The 17,081-nt window shown below is 34.7% G+C and overlaps 1 protein-coding gene and 1 pseudogene across 13 annotated transcripts in view; one reads left to right on the top strand and one right to left on the bottom strand.

Annotated features, from left to right (window-relative positions):
* Positions 1-16,550, top strand: part of ECT2 (epithelial cell transforming 2) — a 64,890-nt gene extending 48,340 nt beyond the window's left edge. For 6 of the 13 annotated variants that reach the window (XR_006207392.1, XR_006207391.1, XR_006207390.1 and 3 more), the window contains 4 exons: positions 10,067-10,174; positions 11,400-11,546; positions 13,243-13,510; positions 14,790-14,872. Coding sequence is in view for 5 of the 13 variants with exons in the window: in XM_042956158.1 (XP_042812092.1) it covers positions 10,067-10,174; positions 11,400-11,546; positions 14,790-14,879 (345 nt within the window). In the remaining 8 variants the exon portion in view is untranslated. Of the gene's footprint in view, positions 1-10,066; positions 10,175-10,710; positions 10,833-11,399; positions 11,547-13,242; positions 13,511-14,789; positions 16,146-16,442 lie in introns of those variants that run through there. The other 7 variants (XM_042956158.1, XM_042956155.1, XM_042956154.1 and 4 more) reach the window with 5 other exon arrangements.
* On the bottom strand, positions 2,818-4,918 carry LOC122230365 (annotated as a pseudogene).
* Positions 16,551-17,081: the final 531 nt, after the last annotated feature.

The following is a 17,081-nucleotide window of genomic DNA, read 5'->3' as shown; positions in this document are numbered from 1 at the left end:
CTGCTTTGTTAAGGGTTTTTATCAAGAATGGATGCTGTATTTTGTCAAATGCTTTTTCTGCATTTATTGAAAGGATAATATGGTTCTTATCCTTTCTTTTATTGATGTGGTATATCACGTTGATTGATTTGAGAATACTGAACCAGTCCTGAAGCTCAAGAGTAAATCCCACTTAATTGTGGTGAATAACTTTTAACATACTGTTGAATTTGATTTGCTAGTATCTTGTTGAGAATTTTTGTATCCATGTTCACAGGGATATTGGCCTGTAATTCTCCTTTTTGGTTTTGGAATCAAGGTAATGCTGGCCTTGTATAAAGAGTTCGGAAGTTTTCCTTCCATTTCTATTTTTTTGAATAGTTTGAGAAGCCTAGGTATTAACTCTTCTTTAAATGTCTGGGTAGAATTCCCCTGGGAAGCCATCTGGCCCTGGACTTTGGTTTGTTGGGAGATTTTTTTTTTTTTTTTTTTTTTTCTTTGAACTAAGTTTAATTTTTTAGCCTCTTATTACAGAAGATCTCAAGCATATAACAAAGTAGGGAGAGTGGTCAGTGAAGCCCCACATACCTACCTACCTGACTGCATCTTGTTTCTCCTCGTGTGCCTTTCGTTCCTGGAGTATTTTATTTTATTTTATTTTATTTTATTTATTATTTTTTTTTAATATATGAAATTTACTGTCAAATTGGTTTCCATACAACACCCAGTGCTCATCCCAAAAGGTGCCCTCCTCAATACCCATCACCCACCCTGTCCTCCCTCCCACCCTGCCCTCCCTCCCACCCCCCATCAACCCTCAGTTTGTTCTCAGTTTTTAACAGTCTCTAATGCTTTGGCTCTTGTTGGGAGATTTTTGATTACTGACTCAGTTTCTTTGATGGTTATGGGTCTGTTCAAATTTTCTATCTCTTCCTCTTTCGGTTTTAGTAGTTTGTGGGTTTCTAGGAATTTGTCCATTTCTTCCAGATTGCCCTGTTTGTTGGCAAATAATTTTCCACAGTATTCTCTTATAATTGTATTCCTGTGGTGTTAGTTGTGATCACTCCCTTTCATTCATGATTTTATTTAGTTTTTGTTAAGTCTGGCTAGGAGTTTATCAGTTTTATTAATTCTTTCAAAGAACCAGCCCTTAGTTTCATTGATCTCTACTAGGTTGTTTCTGTATCATTTATTTCTGCTCCAATCTTAATTATTTCCTTTCTCTGCTGGCTTTAGGCCTTATTTGCTGTTACTTTTCTAGCTCCGTTAGGTGTAAGGTTAGGTTGTGTATTTGAGACTTTTCTTGTTTCTTGAGGTAGGCCTGTATTGTATATACTTCCCTCGTAGGACTGCCTTTGCTGCATCCCAAAGGTTTTGGACTGTCGTGTTTTCATTTTTATTTGCTTCCATGTACTTTTTTATTTCCTCTTTAATTTCCTGGTTAACCCATTCATTCTTTAGTAGGATGTTCTTTAACCCCTGTATTTGAGGGTTTTCCAAATTTTTCTTGTGGTTGACTTCAAGTTTCATAGCACTGTGATCTGAAAATATGCATAGTATGATCTCAGTCTTTTTGTACTTGTTGAGGGCTGATTTGTGACCCTGTATGTGATCTATTCTGGAGAATGTCCCATGTGTACTCAAAAAGAATATGTATTCCATTGCTTTAGGATGAAATAGCCTAAATGTATCTGTTAAGTCCATTTTGTCCAGTGTGTCATTCCAAGCCAGTGTTTCCTTGTTGATTTTCTGCTTAGATGTTCTGTCCATTGTTGTAACTGGGGTTTTAAAGTCCCATACTATTATTGTATTATTTCCAAAGAATTTCTTTGTTATTAATTGATTTATATATTTAGGTGCTTCCAAGTGGGGGCATAAATATTTACAATCGTTAGGTCTTCTTGGTGGATAGACCCCTTAATTATGATGTAATGCCTTTCCTCATCTCTTGTTAAAGTCTTTGGTTTAAATTTTAGTTTGATATAAGTATGGCTACTCTGGCTTTCTTTTGACTTCCATTACTATGATACATGGTTCTCCATCCCTTCACTTTGAATCTGCATGTGTCTTTGGGTCTAAAATGAATCTCTTGTAGGCAGCATATAGATTTTTTTTTTTAATCCATTCTGATACCATATGTCTTTTAATTGGAGCATTTAGTCCATTAACATTCGGAGTGATTATTGACAGATATGAATTTAGTGCCTTTGTGTTACCATAAAATTGGTGTTTTTTGTGATGTTCTCTGTTCCTTTCTAGTCTTTGTTGCTTTTAGTTCTTTTTTCCCCAAAGAATCCCCTTTGATATTTCCTGCAGGGCTGGTTTAGTGGTCACAAACTCCTTTATTTTTTTGGAGTGGGGGAGCTCTTTATCTCTTTATTCTGACTAATAGCCTTGCTGTCTGAAGTATTCTTGGCTGCATATTTTTCCCATTTAGGACATTGAATATATCTTGCCACTCCCTCTGGCCTGCCCAGTTTCTGTGACAGATATGCTGCAAACCTGATCTGTCTTTCCTTGTAGGTTAAGGATGTTTTTTCCATGTATAAACTAAAAAAAAAATAAATTAAAAAAAAAATTGCCTTTTCCATATCCCAAGGCCCAGGGTCAGGGGGAAGGCGCAGAAAATAAACAAGAAAAAAAACAAAGGAGGCTATATCCTTTTTCCCCTAGAGCTGAAGCTTTGTAGCACTCTATGATCAGTGGACTTGGTGTGTGAGAGGGGTTTGTGCCAGTCTTCTGGGGGTGGGGCCTGCTGTGCTGACTCTCAGGTGGATTTGCCCTAGTGGTGTAAGTGGCTCTGGCCTCCACTTGGTGGCACTGATTTGCTCACTGAAGTCAGTCAGTCCTGATAGGCGGGGTGAAAATGGAGTTGCCCGGCTCTCTCATCCCCAGAGCAGGGAGCTCAAGCCTGCCACTCTTCATGAAGCCCTCACAGAACAATCTCCTGTCTCGTGTCCCGGTTTCCACCAGATCCCCGCCTTCACCCTGCCTGCCTCTGAGCTGTCCACCTGCCGGGCAGCACAGCATGTCTGTATTTTATCTCAGGTACATGGCTAGGTTTCAGAGCTCCAAATTTTGGAGACCCATGCTGATCCTTTGGGGGAGGGTTTCACTGCGCTGTGGCTAGGTCCAGCTTGTTCCAGAAATCAGTTGCACCACTGCGCAGCAGTTTGGAGTTTATGATAAAGCACAGCTGAAAGCTGGTACCAAGGCTTGCTGCCCTCAGTTAGCATTCTTGTTCCAGTGTTAGTGAACAGGTCAGCTCAGTGGCACCTCCTGGGTCTTTTGTTCCCAGAGAGGCCATGCCACCTTTCCCAAATGCACTCCAGGCAGGGGAACTGCTTCTCCCTGTGCTACTCGGAATCCTCAGAGCATGTTGCCCACTCCTAGGTCTCTGACCTCATTTCCTACTGGAACATGGCTAAATTTGCCAGGTGCAACACTGGCGATGGTGCAGACATCCAAAACTTCAGGCTCTATGTTCTACTGTTTATGAAAACTAGGGGTATTCAGCCCCTCTCCTTTTCCCAGTCATTGGTTTTGGGGAAGAGTGTTTCTTGTGAAATTCCCTATGTGCAATTTCATTCTTCTTTCTCTTTCTTTTTCTCTTGCTCTTCTGTCTGTGATCAGGCCTCCTCCCCATTGCAGTTCCCGCAGCTCTTCTCTCTCCACCCAGTTCAACTCTCTATAGCTTCTACCTTTCTTAATGAGGCATTTTTTTTCTCCTCCAGTTGTACATTTTTGCTTTCTGCCCTCAGATTGATTTCTTGGGTGTTCGCAGTGATTTGATGTTTATTTAGCTGTTTTTGAGGGACGAGACAAGACTAGTGTCTCCCTACTTCTTGCCATCTTAATCGAAAGCCTCCATTACTACTTTCTAATCTTGAACTTGGCAGATTTATTTTCAGAACTAGTCTTAGGTACATGTGGATTTGGGGCTCATTATTATGTTGAGTAAATCATGAAATGTTTTTAGAATTATGTTAGTATGTTATTAAAAATTAGTTTTTGTTATGGTATAATTTTATTTTGGAGATTTAGAAGAATAAGGTTTTTTTGGGGAGGGGTTTCTTTTACTGATAATTATTTTTTTTAAAAATCTGGTATATGGTGATGCAATATTTTATTTATTCTGTTAATAACTAATACTTGAGAACATTTGTAATATTAATGGAAATTAAGAGAAGTTCAACTTGTTTCTTACATTTCAACATTGGGTATTAATAGAATCAAAATAATTATGGTCAAAATTAATACATCAAAAACATAATACCTGCTTGGTGTTCGTCTACGTACAATTAACTTTTTTGGCATAAAGTTCTTTGGCTGCAAGAAAGAACATTTGGTTTACTTTACTAATAGGAATATCTTTCTTTCTTTCTTTTTTTTTTTAATGTTTATTTTGAGAGTGAGAGAGAGAGTAAGCAGGGGATGGGCAGAGAGAGAGGGAGACAGAGAATCGTAAGTAGGCTCCACACTCTGTCAGCATAGAGCCAATTACAGGGCTTGAACTCACAAACCATGAGATGATGACCTGAGCCAAAACCAAGAGTTGGAAGCTTAACCGGCTGAGCCACCTAGGTGCCCCATGGAATATATCTTAATGCTGGGATAGCCTTTTCTTGGTATTTCTTTTGCCCTTGGTTTTTAGCATAGTTATCTGTGATTGTATGAATGGAGTTGAGTGGAAAGGTACTTTTCATGTTTATTCCAAGTAAGTGTACATAACCAATTACTATAGGAATAAAGAGGTAGATGGGCAGTGCAACTGCACAATATTTTTGAGGCCAGTAGGTTAGTAAGTCTAAGGAGTTTAGCCAAGATTCGGGAATAAAATCCCATATAATATATAGTATGAAGCCAAATTGGGAGCTTAAAAAAGAACAAAGCCACAGATCGCTTTTTCCGGCAATAGCGATGGTGAATTTTCCACCATTTTCCCTGTGGCTTTAACCACTCTCAGTGCCCAGTCCCCTGTGCAAGCGCTGGTCTGCAAGGCTCAGGGGGGCAAGAAAGGAAAAACTGAGGGAAAGGCCAGGTTGCAACAGCACCCCTAGAGTAAAAATTTTTAATATTTGGAAGAGAGAATGGGAACTATTAATAAGAAAAGGAGAGTAATAGGAAAAAAACTTGGGAATATTGAAAACAAGTTTCCCCTATTTAGAGTTTTTGTCTGTGATTTGCCCTATTTACCTTCCTCTATGGAGAGAGAACTAAAAGAAGTGCTTCATCTTTACATCTTAGTAAACAGCTATATTGTCTTCTCAGCCACCAGAGCTACATAGATGTTTACCCTTTCAGCCATTCTGAACCCAGAGCCTTCTAGAAATGTGAAAGACCTCCTATCTATCTACCCTCATCAAATCAGAAGTAATTGAATATGAAATATGAAGCCATCTGCTCTCTTCAGTTCATATGGGGTTATTATATACTTAATAACAGTTAAGATAGCAACAGGAAAGACCGAGAGTCTCTTTTCTTTATTAGCAACTGCTTAGGGATTTAAATTTCAGGGGCCTTTATTATTAAAAAAGCATTTCATCAAAATTAAACACACTTGGAGTTGAGTTTCTTTATATATACATTATACATTATGCATCTAAAAATTTTATTCAATGAGTAAGTTAAAGTTTACCAGTATTTAGTTTTATATTCATATTATGAGTTTTACTAACTTAAATTGAACAGTAATATTTGCACATAACGAAACATTAAATAGACGAAAGTGTACTGCAGTAAAACATATGCACCTGTCCCACTGTTTTCAGCAGTGCCACTTTTGATACTTTCATCCCTCTTTCCAGAAAGACCAGTGTAGACACACGCATTTCTTGTTAAATGTATTCCTAGCTAATTTTCTCTTTGTAATTCTATTCATAAATGAGATATTTTAGCTAAGTTGTTTTCTAGTTTTATATGCAGGTTAATCTTTGATATGTATGTTAGTTTTGTAACCACTGTTACTAAATTAATTCTCTTACTGTTTCTAATTGTGTCCCACCTAATTCCATTGTATTTTTCAGCATTTAATTTTTTAAAAAATGTCATAGGCTGACCAATTTAGCATGAGCATTGATGAATTACTTTGTGTTTTGAAATCAAAACATCATGAAGGAAAATATATTTGTGTCAAAATATCCTTTTTATGAATTTGTCTCTGTATCTAGGACATAAAAGGCTTCTATCAAATAACTTTTAATATACATTTGTTGATTGAATGAAAACCAATTTGAAATGAAACTAAAATTGAAAATGAAATGAGAACAAAATCAAGTTTATAAAACTAAAGTGACAGCTGTGCTTAGTTTATGGTGTAATATGTATAGCAGTGTAGGAAATGTGATCCCTCTACTGTAAGATGTAGGAAATCTTAATAATGCAGAGCCTTGCAGGTGTATGTGAATGAGGATGGGGGAGACTCGGGGATAGACAGAGCTTGAATCACAGTCCCGACTGCTTTGTTTCCCATGGGTTGTCAAGATATTTTACTCTTCAGAGTTATTTTGCAAATGATTATCTAGATAATTAACAGGAATCAATTGAAAAGTATTAGAACTTGTAACAGTTTAGTTTAAGTAACCAAATAAAAAATAAATACACACATATCAATAGTTTTTCTCTATGCTGGCAGTAACCTACTAGAAAGTGTGGGAAATGGAGACCCCACTTCCCAGTAAAGCTTGGTGTGTAGATTTAGGAAATTTTAGTATAAATCTAGGAATAGCCTTAAAAGAAATGAATGAAACCTATGTTAAGAAAACAATATACTTTACAGTGAAATCCATTATGTTCTTGAAAGAGAATGCTGGCTGGCATAAAGATGTCCATTCATTATAGTTTTTATAAAATCCTACAGGAAATTTCTGGATTTTGACAGAATGATTCCAAAGATAATTTTTAAAGAAAAAGCAACAACAAGAAAAGTAGAGAACAGGGGTGCCTGGGTGGCTCAGTTGGTTAAGCATCTAACTTCTGCTCAGGTCAGGATCTCACTGTTTGTGAATTTGAGTCCTGAATTGGTGAGCTCAAGCCCTGCTTTGGGTGAGACCCGCCCCTCCCTGCCTCCCTCCCTCCCTCTCCCCTCTCCCTCTCTCCTCTCTCTCTCTCTCTCTCTCTCTCTCTTCTCTCTCTCTCTCTCTCTCTCTCTCTCTCTCTCTCTCTCCCCCCCTCCCCCCACCCAGGCCCTTGCTCACTTGCGCCCCGCCCTCTCTCTCTCTCTCAAAAAAAAAAAACAAAAAAAAAAACAGTGCTTCTTTTATGAGATATTACATTATATTTTTAAAGTTACAATGATGCGAACACAACTGCACTATTAAAGGTGGATCAATGGAAAGGATACATGTCCCTGAAATAAGAGTTTATTGTATGATAAATGTAGTACTTTAACAATTTAATAAGATTGTTAACCTATGATGATAAGATAGTTGGTTAAATACTTAGGGAAAATTAGATGTATATCCTAACCTTATATCTATATAAGTTTATAGGTAGATTCAAGAGTTGAAAGTGAAACCATCTCAAAAACCTATAAGAAAATGGAGATGTAGGTGGTGAATGTAGAATCTGGTTATTTGTTTTTTTGATGTTGAGTTTTGGGCATTTGCTATATATTTTGGATACTAATCCCTTCTCAGATATATCAGATATATGATTTACATTTTCTCCCATTTTGTGGGTTGCTGTCTCCTATATTGAATGGTGTCTTCTGCATATTTACCAGTTTTTATGAAATCCAATTTTCTGGCTTTTGTTGTTGTTGTTACCTCTGCCTGTGGTGTTGTGTTCAAGATATTGCTGCTAAATCCAATGCCTTGAAAATTTTGACCTCTGTGTTCCTTGTCTTCAAAGGTTTTGTAGTTTTAGTTCTTATATTTAGATCTTTGATCCATTACAAGTTAATTTTTGTATATGGAGTAAGATAAGGATCCAGCTTCATTCTTTGGCTTGTGGATATTTAGTTTTCCCAGCACCATTTATTGAAAAGACTGTCCTTCTCCTGTTGAATAGTCTTGATGCCCTTGTCAAATCATTTGACCATATTATATGAGGGTTCATTTCTGGGCTCTCTAGTCTGTTTTATTCCATTCTATTCTGTTTCTTAGGACAGTACCATATTATTTTGATTATAGTAGTAGGTTTTTAAACCGAGAAATTTAAGACTTCAAACTTTGTACTTTTCCCCCCAATATTGTTTTGGCTATTTGGGGTCCCTTGTGATTCTGTATGAATTTTGGAATGAAATTTTTTTTTTTTGCAAAAAATATTGGGATTTTTGTAGGAATTTCATTGAAGCTGTAGATTGCTTTGGGTAGTATTGACATCTTAATATTAAATCTTCCAGTTCATGAACACAGGGTGTTTTTCCACTTATTCATGTCTTTAATTTTTTTCAGCAGCATTTTACAGTTTACAGTATATGTCTTTCATCTCTTTGACTAAGTTTATTCCTAAGTATTATATTTTTTTGATGTTGTTATAATATTTATTTCTTAACAAGAAGAAAGTAGAGGTACTTTTTGTTCAAAAATAATGAAATAAAATTAATTCTCATCTAATCAGAAGAGACTTTTATCATTTTTTCATTAATAGTAATATCTTTGAGTATCCAATGATATGGAAAAAAACAATAACATACAGCGAATTGGAAAATACAAGATATAAAACTGAATAGAATGACTCCAGTTTTGTTAAAATAAAACATTTCGTGCATATAGAAAAATATATGTAAGGAGTATGTTTAAATGTTAATAGCAAACAGTCACTACATTTGTGGAAAATTTTATCTTTAAAATTTTCTTCCAAATTTTTTATAATAGATGTTATTTTTTTTTAACTTAGAAAAAAATTGTGCATTTAAAAAAAGGCACGGTTACCTGAATGGGGTTAGATAAGCTGTGGACTCATTAGCAAATGGATGAAGTGGATTGAGAGGGTCTAGAGCTGGCAGGGTGGATTTGCTTGTTTTAAGAAAGTTTGGCAAAACCAAGCCTGTCTATGTGGGTGTCAGTGGTGAAGAGCCAAAAAGCAAGCATTTATAATTGTAGAATATAATATTTAAGGCTGTTTGTAAAGGAGCTTAACATTTTATTTCAAAGGACTACTATGCATTATCTTGTTTTATGATTCCTGTGGGTTAATTACACTAGATATTTTCTATGTTTTGTAGATGAGAACATTTCCAGAAAAACCAATATTCATAGGGTTGTATAAAAGTCTCTCTAGCCACAGAATGACAGTGCTGGCGGATAGTCTTAATAGTGCTAGATTAGCGGGGGAACTTGCCGATGGCCTAGATTTATAAATTTAAAGGGCAAATTGGTATAGAAATATGCAAAACCTTTTTGTCTAACCTGCTTTTTTTGAAAAGCCCAAATGTAATTTGAGCAAGTGATATTTTGGGTTACTTGCAGATTAGTTGTCTCATTTAAGGTTAATTTTGACCAATGGTTCTTACATGAAATCTTTGACTCCTTTTAGAATGTAACATGAGCTATGAGCCCACTCCTCAGAAAAATGTCCTTTGCATTTATGCATACACAGAGATTTGCACATGATTTCAGGGAGGTTGCATACCTCCTGATTTCTATCCATTGCCACTTCTAGGAGCTCTTGATCACAGGTTTAGAACCTCCAATTTAGAATCTACCTAGATGTTAATTGAGGAAGAAAGGAAAACGTAGGAGAAAGTCTACGTTTTAATTTTAGATAGATTATCTCAAGAAAATTGTTTTTGATACTGGTTTTACAGCAGGCTTTATGCTTAGACATTTGTCCACTAAGTTTCTAGCTTGTTGGTTTTAGTGTTGTTAAAAAGATTTTATACTGAGTTCTTTTTCCAGTTGCTTTGGTGTCCATGGTCCTTGCAATGAATTTTTCATTTAGTGAATGCTAATTTTTTACTATCCTTAAATTAGTACATTTCAGAGTAGAAATTATGTGAAGCATATAAAAAATCTTGAGTAACTTCATTTATATATACTTCCATGTGTATATATATGGAAGGTTTGATTTTAGAAACAGTCGTGTATTTTTATTTTCTATTTTACTTATTTTAAAATAATAAAAAGTGTTATATTTTCAACAGGAGAATCTTATTTACAGTGCTGATCCAGAATCCTTTGAAGTAAATACTAAAGATATGGACAGTACATTGAGTAGGGCATCTAGAGCAATAAAAAAGACTTCAAAAAAGGTGAGTCATAGTGAGCTTATTATTTAATATGTCTCCAAGATGTATTTTGCAGAGTATATTAAAATTATATTGCCACAGACATCAGTGTAAGGATAGTCTGTATAGCAGAGCTGTTTTCTTGGTTCTAGGAAATGGCCCATAGAGGTAACAAGTTTTATTCCAGCATGTTCTATAGCGCTTGTTATCCCTTCCATTGATAGTGATACTTCTGTGACCTGTGCTTCAGTAGAAATGTACTGATGGTGGGGCGCCTGGGTGGCTCAGTCGGTTAAGTGGCCAACTTCGGCTCAGGTCATGATCTTGCAGTCTGTGAGTTCGAGCCCCGCGTCGGGCTCTGTGCTGACAGCTCAGAGCCTAGAGCCTGTTTCGGATTCTGTGTCTCCCTCTCTCTGACCCTCCCCCATTAATGCTCTGTCTCTCTCTGTCTCAAAAATAAATAAACGTTTAAAAAAAAAAAAAATTAAAAAAAAAAAAGAAATGTACTGATGGTGGCTTAGATGCAGATATGTGTGCACTCATCTTAAATATTGTCTCAGATATTTTTCAGCAAAGGGCACATGACAGAGTCAGGAGACCTCGGATCTATTCCTGACCTTACGTATGTTTCAGTCTTCTAATGATGAAGATCACTTCCCTTCTTATCAGAGTTGAGGACTATGTAAGAATGTTGGTAATGGGCTTTTAAAAAGTAGAACTAGCATTTTAATATTTTAAGCAAAATTTGCTGCCATCATCTGCTAAACTTACAATTTTCTGTTGTTTGCTTTTGAGGGGAGGCTTTCTCCTTTATTTAACTATCTTTGTATCTCCAAGCATTTAATGTGTATGATATATAGTAGATAAACATGCTGAATAATGATTCAGTGAGCTCCTTCACTTTTTAATAAATAAATTGAGGTTCGTGTGGCCTTGGGTTAGAGATTTCATGAGTAAATTTTAGCAAAATCAGATAAAAACCCAGATTTCTCCTCTTTGCAGACCCTGTTTTCCCTCCTACCTTTTTTCTCCCATTGACTATGGTCCTTTATGAATGCGGAATGGAATAGTCTACAGTATACTACCACAACTTTCCACTGTTTTGTCCAAAGAGATTCTAATTCTGCCATATAATCTTTGTAGAAAATCTTCATGTGTATTTGGCTTTGTTTATGTTCTTACCAGTTATATTAGATTTATTAGGCTTAATTTATTAGGCTTAATTAATTGTAACTTGTTTTAACTGTAGGTTACAAGAGCGTTCTCTTTCTCCAAAACTCCAAAAAGAGCTCTGCGAAGAGCCCTTATGACATCCCAAAGCTCAGTGGAGGGAAGAAGTCCTTCCAGCAATGACAAGCATGTAATGAGTCGTCTGTCTAGCACATCATCATTAGCAGTAAGTGACTTTGATCTAATGGGCTAAATGACTTACTCACATTTATGGAGTTGGTATGGAGTTTGTTAACTTTTTGAAGATGGAAATGTTAATACCTCTATTTTTTTTTTTAATCTCTAAACTTCTAACTTGTTTATTGGGTAAAGGTAACTGAGAAAAACTTCACTTAATGAACTAGAGACATAGAGTGTAGTTTGATATGAAATTTTATTGGGATTGAGATACATTAAAAAACCTCTCAGAAAAGAAACCTATTTTAATGAGTCCCATCACTTTAACTCATGTAAATAATGATGGTTCTGTTTATGTAGATTGGCTCCAATAAGATAGCAGAGATTGAGGGTTTTTTTTAAAAACCTAGTTCTGTGACAAGTAGAATATAAACTCTGAAGCTGAAGGATGATATGGATTCTAAATTCATGTGTATATTTTTAAATGTTTCCTGAATAATTCAAATTTCTAGTGGTGTTAGATGTATTTGATATTTAATATTGGGGACATTTCTAACATTCTAAGTATGTGAGTGATGTATTTGTTCTTTGTAAAATTATTATTGATCTAACCTACTAAGGTTAACAAAAGCAAGTAACACTTCTTTTTTTTAAGTTTTTTGTTTTTGTTTTTTTTTTATGTTTTATTTTTGAGAGAGAGAGAGAGAGAGTGAGTACCCGAACATAAGCAGGGGAGGGGAAGAGACAGAGAGCGAGACATAGAATCTGAAGCAGGCTCCAGGCTCTGAGCTGTCAGCACAGAGCCCGACCCGGGGCTCAAACTCACAAACCTGTGAGCTCATGACCTGAGCTGAAGTTGGCGCTCAACCAACTGAGCCACCCAGGCGCCCCAAGTGACTGTCACTTCTTAGTTGTGTGTCCTTCAGCAAGTTTCTTGTTCTCTTATCTTCATTTTTGCAGCTGAGAAAAAAAGAGGTTAATAGTACTTAACCATATAGTGCTATTATAAGGATTAAATACACACACATACACACACATATATATATGATGTGATTTTATATGAGAGGCAATTTGAATAGTGGTTAAGAGCATGAACTCTGGAACTCACATGTTCAAATCCTGGCTCAGCTATTTGCTAGCTGTAGGACTTTTGGCAAGTTATTTAAGATCTGTTTCAATTTCACTATTAGTAAGATGAATTTAAAGTAGTAGCTGCAAGGATTATATAAGTTAATATATGAGAAGTGCTTTGAACAGTACCTGGCACATCATGAATGGTCTAGAGTTTTATGAGTGGTCACCTCTTATATAAAATTTATAGATAAGGTACATAATATTCAATAATTCTTATTTTTTTTAAAGCCAATTAAGTCTTGGTTAATACATCAAAGACTTACAGTTGAATCTATGAGTATGTTTATAAAAATTTTGGATGAAGGTTAGCCTTCCAATGGGAGCGAAGTTGTGCCTGATAATATGAATTTGTGCAAAGAAATTTGATAAATGAAAATGAATTAAAATGGACAAAATACAATTAGGCCAAAGTACTATCCCTTGTTTACTTCCTGCATCTATAGTAACTATTATAAACATTTCTCTTCAAATGAATATAATTGGACTTTACAGAAAATTTTTAGAAAATTATTTATAGTTTTGTCACTCCTATGTAGATAATATAAGAAGTACCTAAAATATCTTTAAGACATTCATGTCGTCTTCTCAATTGCTTATTTCTGTTCTAACAGATTGCCCATTTTGTTTCCACAAGCAATACAGTTGGATTTACTAAGTATGCTTATGTACAGTGCTCAAACTCTACTGGTGGGCGCTCTCAAAACTCCTGGTTTTGATCTGTACGTCATTCTACCTCACAAGCTAGCTTTTCAGAGATACTAGACGGAACTGTTGATTTTTCAAATTTGCAAAAAAGTCCTATCCAAGTCATCTTTGACATTTGTGAAGAATTAGGAGATATGCCAGCCAGTAATGGAAACAAGCCTCGTGAAGTTTAATGTGAGCTTATTAGCTATTTGAAATGTGTATTTGTGAAAAAACAAAGTATTCTTTCTTCATTGAATATTAGGTGGGTGGGGACTTTTGAATTCACAACTTTATACCTTCTTTGAATCCACAACAGTTTAGGCTTATTAGAGTTTGTGCTATGTGTTATGTGTATTGACACATAAAGATATTTTTTGCTAGGTAATTTACTCTTAAGTCCAGAAAAAAGTCAATCCCATTAGAAATTTTCCTGTTTATGAAAATGATCATTTTAAAGAATAGTAATAATTGTGATCTAAAATGGATTTTTATTCCAAATCTGATTCTTAATCTTAGATTTATGGCACTTACATAAAATTTTGCTTTTTAATATGGCAGATCATAAATGTTTCACCTAAAAATAAAGTAAGCTTTTATACTATCTACTTAAATCATCTTTGTTATCACTTGAATGGCAGTACTTTACCACCCCAGCTCTTTAAGCACTACATTTTACTACCTTGTTGATGAGAACTTACAGCCAGCTACCTGTGGACTCTTAGTATGGTTAGCCATTCATGTATGTTAAAATAAAGTAGTAGCTTTCTTTAGAACTCATTTTGATTTATACCCACTCTTAGATTTTGGCTGTTCTTATGCATGTTTTTTTGTTATTGTTGAAAATTCTGAGGATATTTAACTTTGACCTCTGAAACCATAAGTTTAGATAGCTTAGTAACTTAATCTCTATTATAAGAAGTGCTGCTATTTTGCTTTTTATATGGAGCAAACTTATACACATACACACACACACACACACACACACACACACACACACACACACCTATGTATGGGTTGCGCACATGATACAGACTCTCTAGGAGTGTATGACCTTTAATCAGAGAGAATTATTTCTCATGAAGTAATTTCACTCCTCTGAATTTTGCTTTATGATTAAGAAGAAACTACTAGGGTTTGTTTTTTTACCTCAAAAACTTACTAATTTATAAACTTTTAAAATAACCTGAAGTTATTTTAGTACCTTCCTAGCAGTAAGCCAGTATCTATTCCATTTGAGTTAATATGTACTTAACTAGTCCATTTTTTTTTTCAGAATGCTAAAATAGTTTTATCTTTTCTCCCTATCCCCCTCCCCTAATTTAAATTCTTTTATTTATTTGAAGAGTTTAGAATTTTCAGATGTTTTTCAATTAATTGTATTAATTTTAAAATGATATGCATGATCCTAAACTGTGTTATAATTTTTTAAAAGAAAACTTTTAAGTATAAAATATTTGTCTTGTTTTTACAGGGTATCCCATCACCCTCCCTTGTCAGCCTGCCATCCTTCTTTGAAAGGAGAAGTCATACTTTAAGTCGATCTACAACTCATTTGATATGAAGCTTAAAAAATCTTAATTTAGAGCAACTTATAAACACTTCATACTTAAAAACTGACTTAAATGGTACTTGTCATTAGCACTTGGTGAAAGCTGGAAAGAATGTAGGTAACACTAAACTATGCCATTTGATTTTCTTCTTTAAAGTGTAAGGTTAACCTCTTACATTTTTGTAGGTAATTCATGTAAAAAATTATATTGATTTTGATGTAATTTTTCTCTTCCCTCGAGTCCTTCATTCAAAGACCAATAATTTAAGTTATTCACGATATTAGTAGCTTTGCAACTTGATAACAGTAAATAAATTTTATTGGTGGATGCGAAATACCGCTGTGAATCTCTTTGTATATAGTGTCAATGAATGAATTTTTGGAAATACCTATTTGTGTATCTCAATTTGTGAAGAAATTAAGTGATATCACAGTACTTACTAGATAAAAAACCACAGATTCCTGATTAATAGTGGGGACTTGTTTCACATGTGCTATTTGAAGTAGTTGTTTAACTGCTTCTGTTGCAGTTTATTTTATTCTCAAGTGTTTTCGAGATCTAGAGTGGATTTTTAAAGATTTGCTCTTATTAATAAGAATAATGGTTAAAGGAGATTGTTTCAAAATACTTTTGCAAATTGAGATAAGGACAGAAAGATTAAAGAATAATGTATATTTTGTCAAACATGATATTAGGGTATACTTATAACTTTTTCAGAGACCATATATTTTCGGTGATTTTAGCCACTAGCAAATCTTCACTTAGTTTGATAGTGTGTGAAATTTTATTGTGAAGGATAAGACCATGGGGGAAGTTGTGGGATAGAGTGTTTATACTTTTTATGAAATAATTCTAAAGTTGGCACCAGTTTTACTAATTTGCTGTAAAATACATAGATATGTGTATGGTCTACCTTTTATTTTGGTCCTATAATTAAATGTAAAATCAAAATACATTTATTTGCTGTTGTAAAATATTTTTCAAACCCTGATGTTAATTTTCACAATAGTTTTTGTGTTTTTTTTATAGTCAGTGATAACAAAATAATCAAGTTCCTATGAATAAATGCACTTTTAGTTCCTATCTGTAGGGAGTACTGCAAACATTTAATTGTCATTTAACAATTTCAATCATCTCCTTTATTAGTATAACTGACTATATAGATTTTTTTCTGTGCCACATATTTGCCATTTTTAAATAGTAAATGACTATTGATGTATTTTAAAAGCAGTGTATTAGTAAGAACTTTGTAAATAAATACTTAAAACTCAAGTATATTTTGTTTCATGTTTTAAACAATTCCTTTACACAGATTTTCATAGGTCGGTATGAATGCTTGCATCTACCTCTGCTCTCATATATTTGCTTGCGTATTTATTTACCTATTCCTTTCTCCGTTAATATTTTTGACCATTACATCTACTGAGCTTTATGTAGGATGACAGCTTTTAATCTAGAATCTATTTTGCAGAATGGGTGTAGTGAATCCTATGATAGTTTATATAAAATTTTGTGTTTATGTGCATGTATGCATTTTTCTGGCGGAAATTACACAGCTTTTATCATTTTATTAGAAATGGAGCTGTGATTCCCTCCAAAAGTATGGTGTTTCCAGTGAGAGAAAATAACCTGAGATAAGGCATGAAGGTGGAAACGTTTTGGATGAACACAGGCAAAATATTAGCAGGTAGTTAATTTTAACTTCAAAAGGAATGCCTCTAGTTTTTCTCATGATACCTGCTCTACAACTAGTATTTTTGTTATATCCCCGTTATCAATTAAAGACTGTTTGTATGGGGGTGCATGGGTGGCGCAGTCAGTTAGGTATCCACTTTCGACTCAGGTCATTATCTTATGATTCGTGAGTTCAAGCCCCACATCAGGCTGTCAGCACAGAGCCCACTTCACATCTGCTTCTCTTTCTGCTCTTTCTTCTCTCTCTCAAAAATAAATAAACATGAAAAAAAAAAGACTGTATACTTAATCTGTTAAGATGCTTTATCATGTATGGATATTAAATATAATTAAGCTTTCCTTCTCTATTGAGAACATGTTTTATTTATTGATCTTTAATCAGTTGCATTACAGTAATACATTTTGTAATGTTAATCTATTCTCGTATTTGGAGGCTACACCATATAATTTTCCACATGAGGTATTAAACATAGAACCATAACAATAAAGAATCACATTTATGAAAGAGATGTAAGAAA

Source organism: Panthera leo, chromosome C2 (assembly GCF_018350215.1).
Source record: "Panthera leo isolate Ple1 chromosome C2, P.leo_Ple1_pat1.1, whole genome shotgun sequence".
Lineage (NCBI taxonomy): Eukaryota > Metazoa > Chordata > Mammalia > Carnivora > Felidae > Panthera > Panthera leo.
This window is presented reverse-complemented; position numbering and strand designations above follow the sequence as displayed.